General features: G+C 36.2%; 2 protein-coding genes across 3 annotated transcripts; one reads left to right on the top strand and one right to left on the bottom strand.

Annotated features, from left to right (window-relative positions):
• Positions 1-896: 896 nt before the first annotated feature.
• Positions 897-20,685, top strand: LOC121419154 (tRNA (adenine(58)-N(1))-methyltransferase catalytic subunit TRMT61A-like). The gene is made up of 4 exons (XM_041613486.1): positions 897-1,346; positions 11,285-11,451; positions 18,065-18,170; positions 19,485-20,685. Exons 1-4 carry the CDS (start codon positions 1,016-1,018, stop codon positions 19,874-19,876), a joined length of 996 nt encoding a protein of 331 aa, XP_041469420.1. The 5' UTR covers positions 897-1,015; the 3' UTR covers positions 19,877-20,685.
• On the bottom strand, positions 11,458-14,112 carry LOC121419155 (inner centromere protein-like). 2 transcript variants are annotated; one of them, XM_041613488.1, is made up of 3 exons: positions 14,037-14,112; positions 13,585-13,740; positions 11,458-12,895 (listed from the first exon to the last, which is right to left on the bottom strand). In XM_041613488.1, exons 2-3 carry the CDS (start codon positions 13,722-13,724, stop codon positions 12,073-12,075), a joined length of 963 nt encoding a protein of 320 aa, XP_041469422.1. In that variant the 5' UTR covers positions 13,725-13,740; positions 14,037-14,112; the 3' UTR covers positions 11,458-12,072. The 2 variants fall into 2 exon arrangements, with proteins under 2 accessions (XP_041469422.1, XP_041469423.1); XM_041613489.1 differs by lacking the exon at positions 14,037-14,112 and having other exon boundaries at positions 13,585-13,961.
• Positions 20,686-23,847: the final 3,162 nt, after the last annotated feature.

The raw sequence follows: 23,847 nt of genomic DNA, 5'->3' as shown, positions 1-23,847 counted from the left end.
AGGGCCTGATATTTTTTATTACAAAAAAATTCATGTTAAATTATATTCTGATTCAATAAAACCATTTCACACAAATTTCATTGATTTTATATAAAGTTAAGTTATCTTAAATGACATTTGACCTTTATCCCATGATATGAAAATGTGCTTATATTGCTAATACCGGATAACTGATAACTACTCTATTCAATTTTAGCAATATAAGGGCCTTGTGATTTCAAAATGATCTTGAAAATTTGACATGGTTAACCATTGGTTAAACTGCACGGTTTATACAAATTTATTGACCCTAAGGGATAGTGTCACAAAATCTGTCATTGGTAAATTTAGCAAATAGGCTCTCCACAATGTACGGTAAAAATGATTACAAGGTGGATGATATGCTCTTAACCATGAAAAGGGAATTAAAATTGTCAAAAGCAGGAGAAAAGTATTTGGTCTAAATTGGTCTCTGTAGCCTTACCAACTCCCAATTAGTAAAAACCTGTAGGCCTTTTTTTTTATTTGCTTTTTAGTGACTTCAACATTTATAAACAACAATGAAATACTTATAAAATCATAAACTGATAAATAACTTCATATACATGTACATCAAGGTACCAGTAAAATAAGAACTGAATTCTTCTTCCTATATAAGTACATACCACCTGTGGTGTATTGTCGTACCATGGAGCTAACAGAGATAGCTCTATGGTCGTACTGTATTGTGGATTTGAATTATATGGACCTTACATAAATAATCATACTGTTAGCTTTTTTATAAATGATACATATATTTTTAATTGAAAATCAACTTCATGATAATTTTTAAATGTGCGCAAATTATGGTCACCCCATAATAATACGATCGAACCGACGAACCCCCTTCACTCTTTCCCCTCCATCGGTGATCCATACATAAACAGACAACACGTGTGTGGTGGATGTTGCACGTAGCCAATGCACTGCGGCAGCTTGACCACCCTGTCTTCGAAAATAAAACTTATCAAAGTCATTTGGTAGTTAGTCGATCATCATGAGTTTTGTAGGATATGAGGAAAAGGTTCGTCCTAATGACACAGTGATCATTTTTCTTGGGCATGATTCAATGATGCCGCTAAAAATGGTTTTTGGGTGCACAACTCAAACCAAGTACGGAGCCCTGCGCCACTCTGAAATCATCGGGAAACGTTACGGGTCGAAATTATCGACTGTCGGTGGAAAAGGATGGGTTTACGTGCTTCATCCTACTCCAGAGTTATGGACTGAAAATCTTCCTCATAGAACTCAAGTGTTGTATTTTCCAGATATCAGCTTATTGACGATCGAGTTAGAGCTGAAACCAGGCAGTATTGTGGTAGAAGCAGGTAAAATATATTCGTCGATATTTTACCAATAATTTTAGATTCATTATCACTGATAATATCAGTCAAAAATGGTGATAGAGTGCACTTTCGCACCCCCGCCGGGAGTTTACTCTGCTCAGCCTCAATTGCTTGCTGTTGGCGAAGCTTGCGAATTGACTTCGATGACTTCAGGGTGCGAAAGTGCACTACTATTGACATGGCTATCTAAATGCATGCACTGCAGCCAAGTGCAATTTAGTGGAAATGCAGAGCATGCCGGTTATGATTAGACAGCTGGCAGCCGTCTGTTTCGAGGAGTTTTTTAACATTTTTTTTTCAATTCTCGTACACAGACGGCTCGCTATTGTGCAGCCACCATTAGAGGACTTGCAATGCAAAATCCCCCGTCGGGGCTCTTCAAATTTTGTCTTAAATTAATGAAATTTTGAAAATTAACGCGACCAAAATGCAAATTTATATTCCCTCTTGGTATTAATTGCAAAAAAACAGAGAAAAATGAAGTTAATAGGAACAAAAACAGTGACTTAGCTTACCTCGGCTGTTGCGCAAATTCACTTCCCCGTTTTATCCGATCTTAAGTACATGAACATATGGCCATTGAGTCCCCTGTACAGATCGCGCTAGAACTTCGGTCTCTGTATTTGGTGAGTGAAGCCAACGGAGTTCAGCTGAACAACCAACAAAACAGAGACTGAAGCTTTTGGTCTAGGTTATGATATAACCTTGTTCTCAGTTACATCCCTATGTGTGGCAAAATAATGGTGGCAATGTTTGGTTTAATTTCTCTTTTTACATGGGATAAATGCTTTATTTTCTTACACTGTCAGTTTTCATAATAGCTATTCATCATATAACTTGGCTGCAGTGAACAAGTGGAGCATGCAAGGTTTCTTTAGAATGGTGGCGAGTGCCCAGTCATTGTGCACCATCTGAAGAAACTGAGCTTTCTCTGGCTCTGCGTTTACTTTTATGCATGACAGAGCAAGTGCGCATTTTTTTTTTTTTGAAATAGCAATACAGAAACAAATTCTTAAAAAGTTACACTACATAAGTTTTGGGTGCTAAATGCAGTTTCGCACCAGCCGATTACCAGCATACCTCATCACCAATACTTGTTCCCAAATGCCGTGACAAGTAATGCTGTAGCTCGGATCATCTTCCGAACTGAATCCCACCGGGTTGAGCTGGTTCGGTTCGGAAAATACGAACCGGGCTTCATTGCCAAGCTCTCTCAACCCGGAAAATTAACCCGAATGCTATACAACTTGTTTCCGTCATCGCGATTAAACTAAAAAGCCATCTATTCACCTGCAACGCCTTTCAAATTTAGAGGCAGACTCAAGCCAAGCCTTACCGCTCATTCAGAACTTTAAATACATGTAGGTCGTCCGATCCGTCCATGCATGACCATTGGCCCTTGTACTTCTATGTAGCTGTGTTTTCTTCAGCCCGAGATAATCCAGCGAAAATCAATCTTTGCGAGCCACGTGCCCCTGCGCAGCCCGCCCTGCGTCTATTCTGTGTACACGTGGCTGTGCGGCTGCACTGTAAAATGTGTGTATTGTGTTGTCCATAATATACTTGTAGTGCACAGTGCATGTTGAATGCGTGTGTATGGAATCATGTGATTGATCACCTGATCAGGAATGGTTTCAATCACTTGCTTGATGAGGGCCTGGTTGTCATGTTGACATTAATCTTCTTGGTTTTAGTGAGCTACATGTAACTGTCATCGGAGGTGGCCATAAAGAAGTCCGAATGAGAATTATGTTTCCTTCGAGATGATTGTGATGACAAACAAATGACTTTTTTGTGCAAGGGTGAAATATACTTATCTGTTCGCCCCCCCTTGTGTGTGTGTTTTTTAAGGGGGAGGGGAGCGGACTGGACGAGTTCTGGTTAGTGTCGTGATGATTGCCAATTTTTATCTATTTTTGTATTTATCTATTTATTCATTTATTTAATTATTTATTTACCACTTGTGGGATGGTACACCCTATCAGCACATGTATGCTGTTTTTCGTAGGGGGCCAATATTAAGGCTTATATAGTGTATAACAGTTTATTTCACGAATAACTGTTGGCTTCCATTTCAAAAGAAACCAAATAAATGTCCAAAAACATTCAACACATGAAAATGTCATCCAACTTTTATTTGATTTTGTCAGTGATAACATGATGTAGCAATACACACTTATTTGTTTTTCTTTTGAATTTTGACAATCTTCCTTTCACAAATTCGTCATTTTACTGTTCGCTTTCACTTACGCAATTTTTCAATCGTCTGAATTAGGCCGTGTGGCTGACCACTGTCTCGAAGTGATAAAGACAGAGAGAGAGAGAAAGAAAAAACATAACACAGAGCGTCGTGAGATATCTTTATTTTGACCGAGAAAGGTAGTGAGAGTAGGTGAAAGCTTGTTTGGGGTGAGAGGCAGAGAGACAGGGAGAGAGAGAGAGAGGGGGGGGGGGCATGGAAGAGATATGGGAAGGTAAAAACAAAAGGGGGAGACGGATAAAATTTATTTATCCATGGCGGCAAAGTTAAGTGCCTTACAAAGAGTTCTTTGATAATTAGTCTGATTCGATGTTCAAATATATTGAGTGGTGGGGGTCATGAAAGACACAGCAACAGAAATTCTGTTTTCCACTTCATCTATGCAATCGTTTATCTTGGGGGTAGTTGTTTTTTCTTGTTTTTCTGATTTATTTGTATGGGGGGGGGGGGCATTCGGGAAGTTTGCAAGGAAATTAATATTTTATCAAGAAAATATTTTTTTCTGATAATGAAGTCTGTTGTCTTTTATAATCACATGACGAAGAACAGTCTGTCTTCACTGTTCACCCTATAAGTGAGAACAGTCTGTCATTGTATCAGGCTGTCCGAGAGAGAAAAACCTGTTGTGACCAAATAATCTGTCAAGTTTCATTGTCTATTGAATCGTGAATCTAATCTTGCAATTATAATTAATCACTTTTAACAATTTGCCAAAATAAAGCTTTGATTGTCAACTGACACTGTCGTGTTTCTCTGACAAGGGGGTTGGGTCTCTCGCTGCTCTCCGTTGCTGATTGTAGCCATCAAGATATATAAGTTAGAATTTCGATCAAACATCACTTTCTTCCAAATTTGGAAACTTGCGCTCACTTCATTCTGATTTTTTAAAGTTACTCACTGACAAGTCTCTCAGTCACATTTCGATGTCAATATACCCACTGCTTTTACAAATATTGCTACCAGTAACGGCTGTTTCAGCCTGTGACTAGCTGCACATGGAAGTTAGTACCGAGAGCAGTTGTTCGTGGCTGACGTCACAATTTTGAACGAACCTCACAACAATGGCGATCTCCATTCAGAGACTTTGAACGTGAAAAAAGCCTAACTTTGAAGAGGTGGTACTCCACTCTGGGAAATTGGATTTGGGTATAAGGGCAATTCCATGGTAACGGAATTACAAATCAGAGAAATTTTGCTGTTATTTTTGCTCACAGCATCCAGATATCTCAATATTTTCAAATTTTCTGAACCTAATACTATGCATGGCCACTAGTGCTATATACTGAACCAAGATTTTTAGAAAACCCCTCACACGTTCAGATGTGAATGACGGATATGTGCTATGGTAACGGAATTACCAGAGAAATGAGTCATTTTGCAACCCAAAGTTTAGTAAAAGTTTCTCTGAAATCTACAACACACTAGCTCCAAGTTAATGTCTGATTCAATTCATTATAGTGTCAACTTTATTTTGAAAGTAATTTATTCACAAATATCATCAACAAATTTTCATGATTGGTCTTTCTTTAGGGCAAGTACATGGTAACGGAATTACACATAATGGTAACGGAATTACGCCTCTGACATTTGGGAAGGAAAATTATATTTTTAGGCATTTAGGACTGGTGAAATGCCTCAATAAAGCTTGTTTATACATTCTTCTCTAATACTTAACACAATCTAAGTACTTCACGTCTCTAATATTAAATAAAATATAAGTATATAGTACGTAATAGGTGGCTCTACCATGAATAAACATGATTTTACAAAATATTAGGGATCAGTGGTAATTAAATTTTAGTTCATTTTCAAATTTAGGGGTATTAGGACTTATTAGCCACTTTTTGCCTCCTGTACTGATGGAAAGAATTATGTAAAGGCCAAAAATCATCACTAGTAATCATGGTAACGGAATTACATGGACTACAGCCATACGTATACACATTAGGAATTTTACAAAAACTGAGGAGAGCATGTTATCAGATCTGCATATTTAGTCAAAGATTTGTGTAGATGATAGTTTAAGATATTCTAAAGTATTTGAATACTCAAAAGAAACATAGTTTCACATACAATTGGCATCTTAAAACAGTTAAACTGAAAACTTTCTATTTGGTTGTTCAATAAATGATTTGAAAACAAGAAACAATGCTGAAACCTCATGAAAATAGTGTTGACATTTACATCTTGAAAACATGTTGTGGACAACTAAGCAATAAATTGGTTCTTAATCAGTGCACCAATCTAATTTTTTTAAAGGTAAGGATTCATTTTCTGTCTATATGTAGCTCACTGAGGACTGCAATTATAGCAGATCTGAGTATAAAGTCAATATCGGACATCTTCCTGACAGATGTATTTCCCAAATGTGACCCTAAGAAACTGCAGTGATTTGATGATCTTATGTCATATTCATGAAATTAGTTGGTTTTCTTGGGCCATGATTTTTTTTATTATATTAAATATTTTATCTTTTATATAAAATATGAAAATTTATCCGAGATGCATTTTTATCTTCCGTCTCTAAAGATATGTGACAAAGCAGTGCCTAGGATATAGACATGTTTATCGCGTATCCAATCATTGCATCACAGATGATGTGCCTGCACCAGATTTCCTTTGAAGAAAAAAAAGAACTGCAAATAAGGTGGAGGCTACATGTATTCTCTCTATACATTTTCAATTTCAGCAATGTTTCTAGGTCAATTCGCTCAAGACTTTGAAATAAGAATAAAGGAAAATGATAAATCATTTAATCATTAGAGTACTACTCTAATATTATTCTTGTAGATTAAAGAAATATTTCAAATAATTTTATTGACTTACATGTATGTTGTTTATGAAATGAAATGAAGTACAAAATGATGTGATATTGACTTCATATTTTTGTTCATTTTTTTTCAATTAAATCCCTGTAGGCACAGAATTTGATTTAATGCCATCTCACTCATTTGCCAAAACTCATGGCAGAAAGGCTTTTAATTGGTTGAATGAGATGAGTGCTACAAAAAAACAGCCTTTCTCATTACAAATTGGTTCAAAAATAGGTTTGTGTCACAGAGATAAAACAAAGACAAAATGGTTATTGGAATACCATTTCGGAACGAATTTTAGGTGATTTTATATCACTTATTTTAATAGAGATAAAATATTTCATTTTATATCAGAATGTATATGAGAATACTACTACTGTCTCTTAGCATTTCTCTCACAGCAGAATGCTGTACATACATTTCTACCCAATTCAAACTGAGTTATGTTGCTGTTCTCAGATGTTGTGTTATTAATGACTTTGTTGGTCTCAATATTATCACCATCCTCTCCTTAGAGAAGTGTTCACATTCTGTGTATCATCCTCACTTGAAGGGTCATCGTCGTTACTCACTTTATCCGTGAAGCAGTGATTATTGGATGATGCTGACTTTGCATGTTTCTGAGCATCCATTGCATACAAGTAGGGGTGGAGAAAATTATTGGTTTGGTGCTAATTAAGGCATCATGATTCTTGAATATCTGTCAAATCCACCTTACTTTTGGAAATGTCATCTGTATAAAGATTTAGTATGATTTTTTGGCATGTGATTCTTGTAACATCTGTGAATTATGGATCTCACTTCAATCTTTTCCACTCATTACTTTTTACTGCTCGCTACACTGTTTGCCAATCAATGCCAGAGTCTGGTCCCTCACCATGGCTTGTTGCAAAGAATATCCAATCTTCCGTTGCAAGGACAGTTACACAGAAGATATCGCTTAAATTAGAAGGCGGTCCCTTCTGAAAACTATACCCATTTCTTTGAAGCAGAGAAATACTCCCAGCCGTCCCGGAATTTCTTTTACTGAAAAGTTCACTAAGTCTGTTGAGGGTGAATTGATCAGAGGCAATTACAAAAAAAAAAGGAATGCCATTCTTTTCCGAGGCACACACAGTGAACATGGTCACTTCGTGATTGTGCATCCAGTATTTTGGATGTCATTAGAAATGGTATTTGGCAATGACATTTTTTGCAAAATAAATCTGAATGAAATTTTTTTTAAGATCATCCTGCATAATCATTTTTCTACTCCTCCCCAAGAATTGATTGCCCATTAATCCTTTGTAAGGCATTCACCTACATTGTATGCTCCATCAATATACTTTATTGATGCTAATGTACATTATCTTCCCCTTTTTCTGAATGTTATACCCGGTACTAAGGCCATATTGAATGGGACTTGTTGTCAAGTAATTGTATAATTTCATCCTGATTTGGAGTGTAATTACTAATCAGAAGGCTTTTAATGTTTATAACTGTGATCTACAGCTAAGATATCAACATGCCATTGGAACAAAATTGGCTAACGCACACCCCTTTAAAGATATGATGATGGTAATTCCGTTACCATGTAATTCCGTTACCACAGTTACAGCAGAATTAGAAATGATATTTAAAAAAAAATGTTGCTCAGTCTTTAGCAAGTCACATGAAATCAGAGAATTCAGAATTATATTAAATTCAAGCAAGTATTTAGTTCATAGGAAAAACTTTTCAGTTTCATGGTAACGGAATTACATCCGTTTTTGTAGTAGATTGCAAAATTTTCTCTGAGAAATTTGAAAATACCCATGATAAAGACACTTGCTACTGGTAATTATTACACCTTCACACACAACATTAGATGATTTTGAACCAAAATTGTAAAATATTTTTTTAGTTATAAAATTTATCCAAAATAATGTAAAATACATGTTCTCTAATTGAAAATGGTCATCAAATTCAAAAGATTGCTCCGCAAAAACCGTAACAGATATTTGAAAAAGATTTTCAGTTCCTTAAAATATAAGGTTTTGTGTAAAAAGGACATTCACATTCAGATGCATATTATTAATTTTGAATTTTACTGTTTTTACCCTCTCCCATGTGGAATTGCCCATAAGTGGATTCATTTTGATTATCATTTACTTAAAATCAATGATATTATGTGGTATTACATTTTGGGTTTCATTCTCTTTTAAAGATTTTAAAAGCTCACCAAATAAGTTCTGAAATTTCAATGAGAATTGGGAAGAAAAATATTTCTAAACTTGGCCAGTAGATCTAGGGCCGTAATCTGAAAATTGTCTTAAATTAAGAGAAATATTCTTGTATCTTTAGTTACAATAAAATCCGTATTACGTATTTTCTTGTAACTTTCACTGAGCGCATATGATGTCAAAGCTAGAAATATATGCAAATTTAAAAACGGCGCATGAATATCCCTTTGCGCAAGATAACATATCGAGATAAAAGGTATTCTGAAAATTCTGTTATCTTTGCATTCTGTTAACTTCCTCGCAAAATACAAGTAAATTTACAAGAGGTAGAGGGCTATTGTAACTTATTGTTGCATGTGCATGCGATATTTGTCCGTCTGCAATAATTATTTCTTGCTGCTTCCCGCAAGAACATCATGTTTTACAAAAGCAGACATTCCATAGACATTATAACAATGGATTTGTAGACTTCAGCAATTAAAAATTAGTGTGTGAGACGTTGAATCTTTTCAGAGAAAATATTTCTTTGAGAAGAGCCACATGTATTTTTAGCACAGAAGTGCACAAGTATTAGCGTCTAGGGCGCAAATAAATTACGCCTCATATCAACAATGTGCTTCATTATTTTTCAGAAGAGATGCTTCTATTGGTTGACCAAAGCATATAATAAGCTTAATGAGTGGTTGATAATGAAATATTGGGCGTGTCAGAGATAAAATTGGGGACGTCCTTACAGAGATAAGACAATTTTCAGAATACCAATGTAAGAGAATTTTAGCGAGCTGTTATCTTGCTGACTTACAAGAAAAGTTACAAGAAAAGTTAAGACAATTTTCGGAATACCACAACTAGATTCTAGATCTAGACATATTTGAAGATAATAATTTTTTTTGTGTGTGTGTGTGCCAGGAATCAAATTGAGACGATTCTTTTCCTAATCCCCCTCAGAGCAGGGTGGTCCATCACGGCACTTTCACACTTACAGGCGCAGGCCTCCCCTAAAACAGTTGCAATTTAAAATGCTGTCATTCGGACCCAATGTTCTCTGTTAGTACTCCATGTGTGTCAAAATAAGGTTGGCAATGTTTGTTTTTGTTTTCTTTTTTTCTTTGAAACAAATGTTTGATAGTTGACAGATTCCATTACAGCTAATCATCATATAACTTGTCGTGTCTTTCCATTAATGCCCACAATCACCTATTGATTAATATGGCATATGAACGTCAAGATTGACTTGACTTGGATTTTGCCAGGACCAGCAGGAGCGATACACTGGGTGAACACCTTACTCTTTGATGAATAGTGTAATTGTTATAACTTGCATAGGTTGTGACTCTCCTATACACGGACCAACATTTGTGTCCTTTCCGAAGGACAAAGTCTTTTCCAACTGCATCCACACCTGCCCTTAATACAGTGGTGAGGCATGCTTACACATAATGCTATAGCATCATATTTTTTGTTAGACGCATTTTGGCACGAGCGGGACGCAAACCCCTCATGTTGAGATCGAAATCCAAAAAAAAATGCGCTCTAACTGACTGAACTACGTTGCCTCCAACTTGGCTCTTAAGTCATAAGTAAATTTGATTCTTTTTTGTTTTAATTATTTTTTCTAAATTAAAAACTAAAAACAAAGATTGAAAAATGGAAATTTTTGTTGCCATATTACTCTTCACCAATAGAGGGCATACACAAAAATATGTCCCAAATTAAAGTTTTGAGTGCTCTGGTGAATGCAAAAATTATTCCCATGCTACGAATGAAAAAATAAATTTGTATGGAAATTAGTATTTTTGGTCACAAATTTTATTTAATGTTATTTTAATGATTTTTTTAAGTGTGTGTTGTGTACTGCATTGGCATACCATACTGTAGTCCTACCTGTAGATTCCCCACAGGCAGGATGGTTGCAGTGATCAAGTATATTTGCTTTTGATATTAAATTCAACAGTTCAAAAAAAGATCAATGTTTTAAATTATGATTGATGGCATTCCTAATTGATAATATAATTTGGAACTAAAACTTATGGAAGTTAATCTGATTCATGAAAAATAAGAAACCTTACAGAATATCGTGAAGCAAGTTTTTTATTAAGATCCACCAAAGTTGGTAATTAAAAAAAATTCTTGTTTTATTTAGGCCTATTTATTATTATTTTTATTTGTTTATTATTATTAATTTTTTTTTTGGGGGGGGGGCACTTTCCATCAAAAAAGATATAATCTGATGTTTTTCTTAATCCATATATAAATTGCTTAGCTTAATCTTATAAAGCTTTGTTTGGGTTTCAAAACAAGCTGCATAGTTGACAGTGTTTTCTAAAGTGTGTGTGTAAGGTGTATTTCAATTTGTTAAGATCAGGCTAAGTGGGAAATATTTTGATGTTTAGACACTCGACCATTGAACCCTCCCCGTAATTTGTGACACGGCAGTGATATATATTTGAGCAGCTCCCCCATGTATCATGTACTATATAAATTCCGTAAATTCAATTTTCAGTGGAACATAAATGAGTAAATAGGCATGGATTGACCCCATAAATTAAATATATATTTTTTTATTACACCTTGAAACACATTGACGCAATTTTATAGGTATTTCTTCTTATCAAACTTATGTTCTGAATTATTTGTCTTCAATAGGAACTGGCAGTGGATCTGTTTCCCATGCTCTAACTAGAACTATAGCTCCTGATGGTCATCTCTACACTTTTGAATTTCATGAGCAGAGAGCACATCTAGCCACTAATGAGTTCAAGGAACATGGACTTTCTCACATTGTCACTACAACACACAGGGATGTTAGTCAGGTAATCCAATATTGTGATAATCAATTTGTTCTGATAATTAACCTGTTGACTACTCCATTCAGACACTGCAAGATAATTAAAAATCATATGGCATTACTGATTGATTTTTTTTTCAAAATCAATAGCAAAGCAACTGTTTATCTGTAATTTGATTGAAATGTAGATATAGCATCACATCATTTGTTCTAGCTTGCAAATATTTGGATTCATGCTCATACTTAGCAATTTTGTTTCATAAAATTGAATTACATATTGAAACAGTGCTGTGATAACACAGTTTGCTGTCCATTCATTGAATGATCGTGTTTTACATAGGGTTCAATGATAATGATGAAGCCTTATATTCCATGGAGTGAGTGTTTGACGCACACATGCAATATGTAAAAATGAAGAAAAAAAACGATTGCTGGATATTGAAAGTCAATCTTACAAAGACTGACTTTTTGCAGTAGAATGATGCACAGTTTATGTTTGTATGTACACCACATACATGTATGCATACTACTTGATGTAGTAATCCCTTTGGCAGCTCATACAGAAGCTATACAGGGGGTCGTTTCATAAAGCTGTTTGTAAGATAAGAGCGACTTTAAGAACGACTGTTGAACCTTTCTTATGCGCTTAACCATCGCCAATGTATATATACACACAGAGGCATGTGTCATGAAAGTTTCTTGAGAAGAGTCGAACACTCCTTGGCCTTAACTTTGCAAAGGCGGCAAAACTTATTTTGCACCGTGGAGAGTCCTTGGAAAAGGTCTGGAAGGCCCTCTTGAGCGTCATCTGCATGACATATGCTGCTCCATCTCGCTTCGTTGCATACCTTTTGTGTGGAAGCATTCTCGAAATGTCCCCTCGCTTGTAGAAAGACTGCACTTTCTCCACAACATGCCTTGGGAGTTTTCGTCCTGGCTTCTTCTTTTTGGCCAAAACCCTCCGTGCCAACGTAAGTGCTGACTTTCGATGCAGTAGTTTCAGCTCACGTGGTGAAAGTTGGGGACTTGTACTCCACTGTATTCCCTCCTTCTCCAGTGCTGCCTGTTTTCGAGGTGAGGTGTTTTTCAGAAGTGCCTTGATAACTTGCGCAAACTTCCTTTGGGACTCCGGCAATGATTTCCTTGCTTTGGAAACATGATTGTAGAAGGTATTCTGATTGTAGAATGGATTCTGTGATGCACAATTTGACCTTCTGGAACTTGCAACTTTCTTTTGCATTTCACGCTTTTCTCTCTTTTGTTTCCGATCTTTTTCTCGAATCCTTCTCAGTTTTTGTGGCTCCTTCTCTTTGAGTCTTTGTCTTTCAGCTTGTTTTCTTTCCCTCCAGTAGGCACGTCTTGCTTCAACTGACGATCGCGTTGCCTTTGAGACTGAATCCTTCTTGCTCGAGGTCCTTATTGGTAGCTTCACCTTCAATGCCTCTGCTGGGTGAGGTAACCTGCTTTGACTGAAAATAAAACAAAGTTTGCAATGATCAAATTTGTCATAAATCAATTTATAATCACTTTTCTTCTGTAATTCATCTTTTTACATGTATTTCATATATTTAGAAGTGAAATTGATGTGCATTAAAAACAGCATAGTGTTCAACCACATGTATTTAAACAGGAATATCTACAAAATATTAGAAACAAACAATGTACTACTGTAAAAGTGGAAATTTTCATGCATATCCCGCAACGCGAGAATAGCACGAAAATAAAAATGCGTAAATATTTTTGTTTACCTTTTTGTTCAATGGAAACGGCTGACTTTTCGCGAAATTAAAAAATCGCGGAATGCATCATATTTGGCTTAGCACGAAAAATTAATCCTGTGAAAATAACCACTTTTACAGTTATCATAAAAGGCACATAATTTTTTATCAACAAACATTTAATCCTGGCAGGGCTTGAAAAAATTAGGGTAAACTAAATTATCCTTCTAACTTCCTTTTTGCCTGATTCCAACTTACAGGTAGATTGAAAAGTAAAATTTAATTTAATACATGGTACTTATTTCACTGTTCCAGTTTACATTAAAACACATACAGGTACCTAGTACAAACCACCAATGTACACACATTAAAAAAGAAAAACTGACTCAATATCTAGATCTATAACTTCAATTCAAATACTAGTAATCAAACAACTTTACCATTTTTTCCTTTCTCGGAATCGTTGCTGCCTTAGCCTGGCCAATTCCCTCTGCCTTTGCCTCTCACCTTCAGACAGACCCTGGCGGTACTTCCGGGCACGTTCAGCTTGCAGGGCTTTCTTCTCTGGATCAACCCTCATTGTCACTGTTTATAAACTGGCAGAAATTGACACATTAAACTTTCTGAAATTTTCATTAAGAAATATACACAGTCTCTTCTTCTTGTGGTTTTGATATTGTTTTCACAATCACTATAGTCTAGATAAATGCCATAATCGAAAACGAATCTGTTGTACCTACACCAACATACGAAAAAGTCTGCACATGGGACTACACAGACGGACATTGGGGAGAGTTAGGGATGTTTTAGGGAAGAGTGAGGTATATTCGGATATTTTTCTTTTTAAGAATTGTCATTCACCTACAAAAACACAAGTAAGAATGTCGCTTACCGTTAATCTCTGTTCTTCATATCTGACAAATCCGATCTTGGTCGCCTGGATACGACCGCCACTGCTCGGAAGATTTCTTTTCGGTATAGCTGTCTGCTGATCAGCTGCAGAACCGCGAAATTGTGACGTTATTGTCAAATGCACGTACTGCACAGCATCGGTCGGTCAAGAATACAGCAACGTGGCGCGCAACGTGAGTAGCTCTGTCAAGCAGCCCGTAACGTTCTAGTCATGTTGGTCAACTGACACTAAGTCGTAACGTTTTGCACATTTCCTGAACTTAATAAAAAATACGGACATTAAAATATTGTGTCTGTCATACTATGATAAACATCAGCGATTGAACTAGCATGACAAAGTACGTTTGAATTTAAAATCCTTACGTGGTGATCATGACGGACTCGTTTTGTGGAAACGTTTCATGTACGTTATATATCGAAGTAACGTGATGAAAGTTGACAGACATTGTTTCGGGTAGTAATTTGGAAAATTTACATTTTTTCAGGGCTAGAAAAACTGTGAATTTAAATGCTCTCTAAACACTTCTTCGTCCATGATTATCACATCAAATGAGATTTCTTAACATTTCTAACAGCTGGAGATAAAAAATTGAAACGTTACTTGATGCGTTTGACAGACAAGGGGTAGTGAGTAACGTCCGCGATAACACGCCCGAAGGGAATAAGCTAGTAATTTCCGAGGTCGATTAAAAGTTGTTTTTATCGTACTTTGCACCTTCTAAATGTAATATTTATTAACTGCAGGTTACAGTGTACATTGGATTTACTGATATTTAGATTACTGGGAATTTGACAGATTTTGACAGACCGGAGTAACGTTTCCACTACCGTCGGCAAAATTCAGTTTGCGTTATGAAGATACACGAGTCTGAAATTTTTACTGCGTCAATTTAAGAAAGGAACATATATGGTATACGAATATGATACTATTTGGTAAAAGGGGTCTCCCATTTTTTCCTACAAATGTTTCAAATATAAACAGCTCATGAACAAGTAGTATTTGTCTGTCAAATATGTAATGTTTTCAACATAATAATTAAAAAACAACAAATTAAATTTTGTGGGTGGAGATCAAAATTGTCTTTATTATTTCCTTTATTGAAGATCTGTTGTGCAATGATAATGAAAACACAAATACAAATTTATCTTTTTAGATAAATAACTTCATTTATTTGACACCATAAAACACAAGTATATAGAGAATCTGCCATATACCGTTTACCACAAGAAAGGATCACCAGTCGTTCTTAAAGTCGCTCTTAACTTACGAACAGCTTTATGAAACACCCACCTGGGATGATGAATGATTACATTGACCCACCAAATAGACCCATGAATCATTGTTTTTCTAGTTGGTTATCCTTCCAAACAAGTAAAACATCAAACTTTAAAATCAACTTGTCACAATTATAAAGTAGACATGCTTATACTAATTTTGTGTGTCTAGCATATAGGCTCTGCTCTTCTCAGCTATAGCTCTGACAGATAAACTGACTCAAAGTCTACAGGCTTATTACCTGTAGAGAGTAACATTCATGTACATGTCAGTTTACCTTTCTCAAGTCAAAGACCACAATTAGCACAATGTATTAACTTTAATTAATACAGAAATTAGACTCCATCTAGGTTCTTCTGAAATTACATCTACTTGATACTTAAAAACATTTCTGCAAACTTATACAGTATTTTCTCAGGAATATTATTTAGTAAATCATTATTTACAGATTGCAGGGTGCTACATAAGCACTTGCCCCATTGCCCGGGGCAAGTAAAAGTTAATATTGTGCAAGTGTTTTGACGTAAAGACCAAAACTACTTGCCCAAATTGGGCAAGCAAAATTCTCACAGTAGAATTGCCAAAATGACCAAATTTAGGGTCGATATATCAACCCTAAATTTGGTCATGGTGGGCAAGATAAAATCACTTTTGAAAAATAAATGCAAGAACAAGGTACATTAGTTCATGTCAAAAGCAGGGTGCTACATAAGCACTTGCCCGATTGCCCGGGGCAAGTAAAAGTTAGAGTCAAGCAAGTGTTTTGAAGTAAAGACCAAAGCTACTTGCCTGAATTGGGCAAGCAAAATTCACACAGTAAAAAGCAAAACTTCTCACAGTAAAATGACCAAAATTAGGGTAGAGATGATATTGAATTGACCCTAATTATGGTCATTGGAAAAAGAAATGTAATAGCAAGGTAGATCAATTCACGTCAAAAGAGAGAAAAAGGTCAATGGTTTATAAAACAGCAAGACTTTCTTATGAAGACGTAAAACAAGGATTTTTTCGGGCAAGTGATATAGTTTTTTAGGCAAGTATATTCCAACAGTTTAAAAATTTACTTGCCCGACCAGGCAAACTCTTCTAAAAAGTTATGTAGCACCCTGCAAAAGGGAGAAAAAAAAAGTAAAAAACTGCAATAATTATTTTCTTTTGAAGAGGTAAAAACATTGTTTTCAATGATTTTTCGGGCAAGCGCAATAGAATTTTGGGCGAGTACATTCCAACTATTTAGAAATTTACTTGCTCGACAGGGCAAGTGCTTCTAAAAAGTGTTTCCATGGACGTACAGTATATTGTCGCTTGAGAAGCATAGTGACGTTAACTGATATCACGCACGCAAAAACAATTTCAAGAAAATCGCATTTTAAGTTTGTGGACAATGTTTGAAGATGGATTTTGCAATGTTGTCGTTAATTTTTTCCTTTAATTTTTCACACAAGTTTACTGAGATGTCTTTAAACTTATATTAAGGAATTACGTGAAATATAAGCAATTCCAGATAATACAGTCGTTTGAAAAATTAGCGACCTTATGCTTCTTGAATCTTTGTGGATCAGTTGTTGCGCATGTAGGCATTAACTACTTAGCGCCCTTATGCTTCTTGAATCCTTGTGGATTGGTGGGCACATGTGGGGGCATAAAACCATAGAGCTATTACAAAATAGCTCTATGGTAAAACTACTTAACACCCTTATGCTTTTCATCGATTATTCACTTCATGAGAAATGAAAGGGCGGAAACCCATACAGCGCATGTGCATTTTGAATCGAGTAGTGTAAACTACATGATTATGATTATTCCATTCTCCCTTTTTAATTTTTTTAGAACCTTTTCCATGTTTTCACAGGTCATTTGTATTTTTCTGTTTTTTTCTTCTAATCTCCTGGTAAAAACATGCAATTCCCATTCCAAATTATCTGTTTGAAATTGTGTTGCCAAGGTAACAGCTTGTCAATGCCAAAACCCCAGGAAAACCACTTTCTCAGTTGTTTTTACCATTGATTTTGAAATTTGGCACGAACATTCACTGTGGGTAAAGACGGGCAAGATTAATTTTTGAAGTGTGTTGGAAACTGCATTACCTAATGACATAGGATGGGTAATGAATCACCTTCAGGTTTCAGTGATAGTTACATGTAACTTTATACAAATAGCGAATATGCATGAGTGCGATGGTGCGAGATTTCGCATGAGGTGAAAGAAAGATGCTCTATTCAACTCGGCTAACGCCTCCGTTGAATAGAGTGTTTCTTTCACCAAATGCGAAATCTCGCACCGTTGCACGAATAAGAATATTCGCTCTTTGTGTTGTACAACGGCTCGGAATCTAGCGAAAAATAAATAAGAGCTTTTCCCTCCAGTAATCTATGGAAAGGGAGCAAAAATATTGAAAGCAAAAAGCAAAATCCCACAAGCGCACATGGTCTTGGACAGCATTGCGCATTTAGCCAGCGTGCTGTATGCGTATTGTCACCTTATTCAATGAAATCGCATTGTGACGTCACCTTATAAAGCCGTGCAATGGTATATTTTGGATGGTACATCTTATGTGCAACAGTACAAATGTTTGACATTCAGCCTCTCATTTGCTCGCGTACAACAAGCTAAGTAGGCGTTGTACAATACTGATTATATATTACCTGGGGAGTGCCCTTCCACTTTGACTGTCAGTTCACTACAACTTGTACTGCTTCATGTAATTGTTTTTTTTTAATTCTTTTTTAAAGAATGGATTCCAGTTGGAGAATGACTATGTTGCTGATGCTGTATTTCTTGATCTTCCATCTCCATGGAATGTCATACCTCATGCTAAGAAGGTCCTAAAATCATCAGGTATGCATTATCAAATATTATATAGTGCCTTTCCATTAACATGCTCAAAGCGCTTTCAATAATATGACAAAAAAGTAAATTCTGCTCCCCCAGTGCTTACAAAAAATGTCAAGGAAATATTGAGAAAACGGAAATGTCTTTAGCTTATTTTTTGATACTTTTTAAAAATATACTTTGAAAAGGGAGACTATTCCAGATAATGGGACCAGTGAAACTAATACATTGCTGACCTTTCTTGGAGTCCAATTAAGGGATTTGTTTACAAAAAGGATTTGATCTAGAACATAATGAATAGTGAGATTATTGGACTGGAAAAAATAAGCATGACATATATTGAGGTGTCTGGTTATTTAAGGACATGTACACAAACAATGCAATTTTATAAGTAATTTTATTTCTCTTCATTTGACTTGCATTCTGATAAAGTAGTTGGTTAAAGGAGAATGAAACCATTGGAACAAGATAGCTTGTGTGTAAACAGAAAAATCAAAGAAACAGATCAATGAAAGTTTGAGAAAAATCAGACAAATAATGAGAAAGTTATGAGTATTTGAATATTGCGATCACCAATGCTATGGAGATAGCAAATTGGCAATGCGACAAAGATGTGTGGTGTCACTTGTGAACAACTCTCCCCATTACTTTAGTATATATTTCACTTGAATTGCCTCTTTTATCACATCGATCCATAAATCATAATGTTCTTTCTACATGAGGGCATGTAATACATATTTTTTAAGCATACATCATGGATAAAGAGTTTGTATCATCATAAGAAAAAGCAAAAAGAGACATTTTGAGGGTATTTTATAGTCCATCAAAGGGAAAGTTGTTCATCAGTGACATCACACATCCTTGTCACATTGCAAATGTGAGGATCTCCATAGCATTAGTGATTGTAATATTCAAATGCTCATAACTTTCTCACTATTTGTCCGATTTTTCTCGAACTTTCTTTATTCTTATTCTTTGATTTTTCTGTTTCTACACAAGCCTATTTGTTCCAAAGGTTTCATTCCCCTTTAATAACATTTATTGCATTACATTGAAATGCTATTCATAGTTGTTTTACCATATTGCCGCATTGCTTTTCATCATTTACAATCAAGAATGACTACAAAGAACTAGTGAACACTTTGAAAGGAATAATATGAAAGGGTAAATACATATTGATTATTAATAAGAGATTATTCTCCTTGATATAGATGGTTATGTTTAAGGATATTTAATTTCACATCTCTTTTAACTTGTCATTTTATTCATGCAATTGTCTTCATTCTTTTCTTGCCTGCTTTTTTTCTGTTACCTCAATAGGGGGAAGGATATGCTCCTTTTCACCGTGCATTGAGCAAGTGCAACGAGTATGCCTTGAACTTGACCAGCTTGGGTTCTCTGATATCAAAACGGTAGAGTGTCTGATGCGTACACATGAGGTGAAGACGATCAACCTTACTTTACCCAACCTAGGACAACCCTGTATTAAGTCAGATGCCAGAGACCCCAAACCAGACAAGGACACTTTGGAAAGGACAGAAGGTGGTGCACGTTTAGTTGACCTTGGAGCAAACTATTCATTTGAAGAACCAGGGTCACAGAGCTCCGCAGGAGACAGTACATATCCTAAGAAATGTGCAGTAGCTCCAAGAGCATCACCAGGACATACTGGCTATCTAACATTTGCATCGCTTTACTCTTATCATGAATGAGGATACAGTAATCTGCCATAAATTTTGTTTAGATTTTTACATTGTAAATCTTGTCTACTCAAAGGGCCTGGTACTAATATTCATCTTGGACACATGAAGTCATTAAGTCAATCTTTAAACTTTGATGATAAGGTTGGTAACCAGGAATCTGAGTTTTACAAACATGTATCAGCTGCAGGTATGATTGTTTACATCTAGGTGCCAACTTTCAACCAATAATGACACCATCTGGAAGACATGGTAACTCATGCATCAGAGTACAGACTTCAAAAATAAGTTTGCGACTTCTAACTGCAGGTATGTGTGACACATGACATGATGCTGACTAGTCTCATCTTGGCTACTGTGTCCAAAGGCCTTCTCAATAGGCTTGGTGTGGTTAAGTTAGAGGTTAACCTTGACGTTAAGTAATTTTTTTTTGTTCGTTACTCATGGGAAACTCATAACATAAATAAAAAGAGTTGAAGGATGTAGGCAATAGTGAGTGTATAAGTAAATCATGTGTCGATGTTTTTATTTGATGCACATCTACAGCCATGCATCTTGGAAATTGCCAATTGGTCTTTACCCACTTGACTTTGTCTACTTACCTTTTTGGTCTCATCATTGATACCATCCTACATGGTCTGATGATTTTGTCTACAACTATTTCAGTCTAATTTCCAATTGGGCTATACCTATTTTGTCAAATATCTGCTCGGTCTAACACCATATATTCTGTATGATTAGGTTTAACTATTTATGAACCAATTTTTTATGTGACTAAATGAAAAATGACAAGAAGACCAAGTGAGTATTAGACAGAGTGATGGCAGGACCGAACAGAATCAGATCAAGTTTATTGTAGACCAATTTAGTATGGCTACGATGGTGTTTGCAATCATACAATTTGACAATCAGCAAGTAGACGATTCGCCTAATACAAATAACTGCCTTTTGGATGTATCATTTAATTTATAGTGCATAAAATCATAGATACCAAGAAATATGTGCTTTTGACTGGTGAGGCTTTGATGTGCTTACATATACTCCATCCTGCATCATACTGGCTATGATTATGATGCCATAATAGTAAATGCTGCCACTTCTTCCTTGTGATCCATGGAAATTTGGAGGAAAGTTTATCAAATTTTCCACTACACGAAATAAAAATGAAACAAAAAATAATCAGGCTTGAATTTGTAATGTTAGTGGCAGACATCATATGTGATTTCAGTTGTGTTATCCAAATGCACTTTCCACAGATGCCTTGTACTGTAGCACCTCGTAAATTTCTTCAGGTGCACTGCATTCCCACTTTTAATGGTGCTTTAATTGTACAGGGTAAATATCATGAAATCATATTTTCTGTTGCCTTCTCCCCTTATACGTGGGACCTTCTCGTCGCCTTCCCGCACAAAAGCTGTTAGTGACGCCTTCCCGCGAAAGGGCCGTTGCGCATTGCTTTCCTGCATAAAGGATGTTCGTGCATACTGTTCACTGCATGATAAGGGCCCTTTCGCGGGAAGGCGATGTGCAGTGCGTGCGAATGGCCTTTGTGCAGGAGGGCAACGCGCAGTGCATGCTAAAGGCCTTTGTGCGGGAAGGCGACGTTCTGGTCTCTAAAAATTGAAATGATAATGACTTCACAAGGCGAAGTAAGAATGGTGAAAATCGTAATCAGATGATTATTTTATATTTTCAATTTAATTATACTTAGTAATACAGCACAAGAGCATTTATTTTGTAATTTAACCAATCATGTTGCTTGTTACTTTTCTAATTTTTATTATTGTTGACTTTGTTGTCATTATCTTTGTCATATCCAGGGAAATCATGCTGCACTGTTGTAGAGCATAGTTGGGGCTCTAGTAAAGCAAGTTGCTTTCATTATTATCAAATATAAACCATTATTATTATTGTTATAACTGTTATTATTATTACTATTATTATTACTCTAAACAGAGTCAAATCCATATTTTTTCTTGAATAACTTTAAAGCACCAAGTAATTGCAAGTGCAAATGCAACTAAGAACTTTACACTACTAATGTTCAAGTCTTTCTTATTGATCTTGTTGTGACCCAAGATAGCTGTCTGCTGAATGTCGTACATCTGAAGATGAGAGATCTTGGTTATGCAGGCTTCCAGTCCCTTCTTCACCATTCCTGGGTGACCAATGATGACTGGTGTGACCTCTGCCTTCTCGTTCTACATCCTCTCGATCTCATTCCGTAGGTCTTGATACTTTAGCCATTTGTCTCTTTTCTTTACAGCAATGTTGATATCATGGGGAACAGAGACCTCAATATTTACTATGTTGTTGTCTCTGACTATGATGTCCAACTTGTTGCAGTTGATGGTTCTATCCGTTAGTATGCCACACTTCCAATACATGGTGCTGTCGTTGATCGTGGTGATCGTTTGTGGCTGATGTTTCCAAGCATGATCACAAGTCCTTTTACCACGATCCTTCAGTAGTTGCCAATGGATAAGTTTGGCAATATTGTAATGTCTTGTGATGTACTCAGTTCCAGCAAGACTAGAACGTCCTGATACCAAATGCATGATGTTTTCATTTTTTTCCCCAAACATCATGCAAGTGTCGTCTGTGAATGCTCTGAGGATAGATTTTTCGTAGGCATGGGTCCTTGCCACCTGGTCCTGAATAGTAATTTTCACTTCTTATTCCCGCCTACTTAAGCTATTGATGGATGTCCTGGTCTACGAACTCCCGATGTGTCTGTTTTTCATGGTGGCCATGAAGTCGCTTGGATTTAAGTTCTTGGAAGTTTCTTGTGAAAGGAGCATTTAAGTCCTTCTCTTTTTCACCGTAGGTAGTGTCAGTCAATGTTGTGCCAATAAGATAGATGTTTGCTACTTTGCCTGTTAATGGAATAAATTGCTTGACTTTCTCATAATCAAGGGATATGCTCATCAGTATATCGGGTAGATTGGATAGGTAGTTGGCAAGGTTCGTTGCTTCATGTTCGAGACCATCTCAATTTGTTGTAGACCTCTTCCCCCAAGATCACGAGGTAGTTACAACCTTTTGATCGTGACCTTCAGGTGAAGTAATCTCTGCCTTGTAAATTGCCTTCTGGTCAGAACATCTAGGCCACATATATCAGCTAGTCTCCAGTTAACAATACCAAAACTGTATATTTCCACAGGAATGGCTAGACTGTTGTTTGCTTCAATCTTATTTTTGGCATTAAGTTCGGATTTGAGAATGGCCAGAGTCTTCTCTAGTATTCTGAGGTTGCCTTCTCCTTCATTGTGTTTGACTAATGACATCATTCTCAGCTATGCCTACATATTTATATGTCGAATTATAGTCACTTCCTTGATTGATGTTTCCTCATCTTGCACAAACATGTTGCCTGTATGTACAATCCTTCCTCTAATAAGTGAAACTTTGGCACACTTGTCTATATCAAACGACATCTTGATGTCATCGTTGAAGTGTTTAATTACTGCAGTCATCTTCTGAAGTTCATCATCATTTTTTGCATAGAGTTTGATATCATCCATATATATCAGATGATCTATTTTCGTAGATACGTCTTGCCCTTTGTATCTGTAGCCATGATATCTCGTAGTGTGTAAGAGAGAGCAAACTGGATTGAAGGCTAAGCAGAATAAAAGAGAAGGAATCTTTTTGAAATATCCCTTTCTTGATTCGGACCCCCTCCACTGTCCTCGAACGGATGTTTATTGTTAGCGAAAGAGTAGTGCTCCATTGTTTCATACCTGCAGATATACACTTTGACTATGTGTGGATTGATGTGATATATGCCTTCCTGTTGTCTACCCAAGCCAGGAAAAGATTGGTCTGCCTTAGGCAAACATTACCTATTGTTGCTTTTTGTCATTAGGTGATCTTTACAACCCTTCTTCCCTTTGTGATAACCTTTCTTAGTGACCTCCATTATGTCATGATCATCGATGTGTTGTTCGATTTGCATGGCAAGCGTTGATGTCAGTGGCTTA

This window comes from Lytechinus variegatus, chromosome 7 (assembly GCF_018143015.1).
Source record: "Lytechinus variegatus isolate NC3 chromosome 7, Lvar_3.0, whole genome shotgun sequence".
In the NCBI taxonomy this organism is placed as follows: domain Eukaryota; kingdom Metazoa; phylum Echinodermata; class Echinoidea; order Temnopleuroida; family Toxopneustidae; genus Lytechinus; species Lytechinus variegatus.
This window is presented reverse-complemented; position numbering and strand designations above follow the sequence as displayed.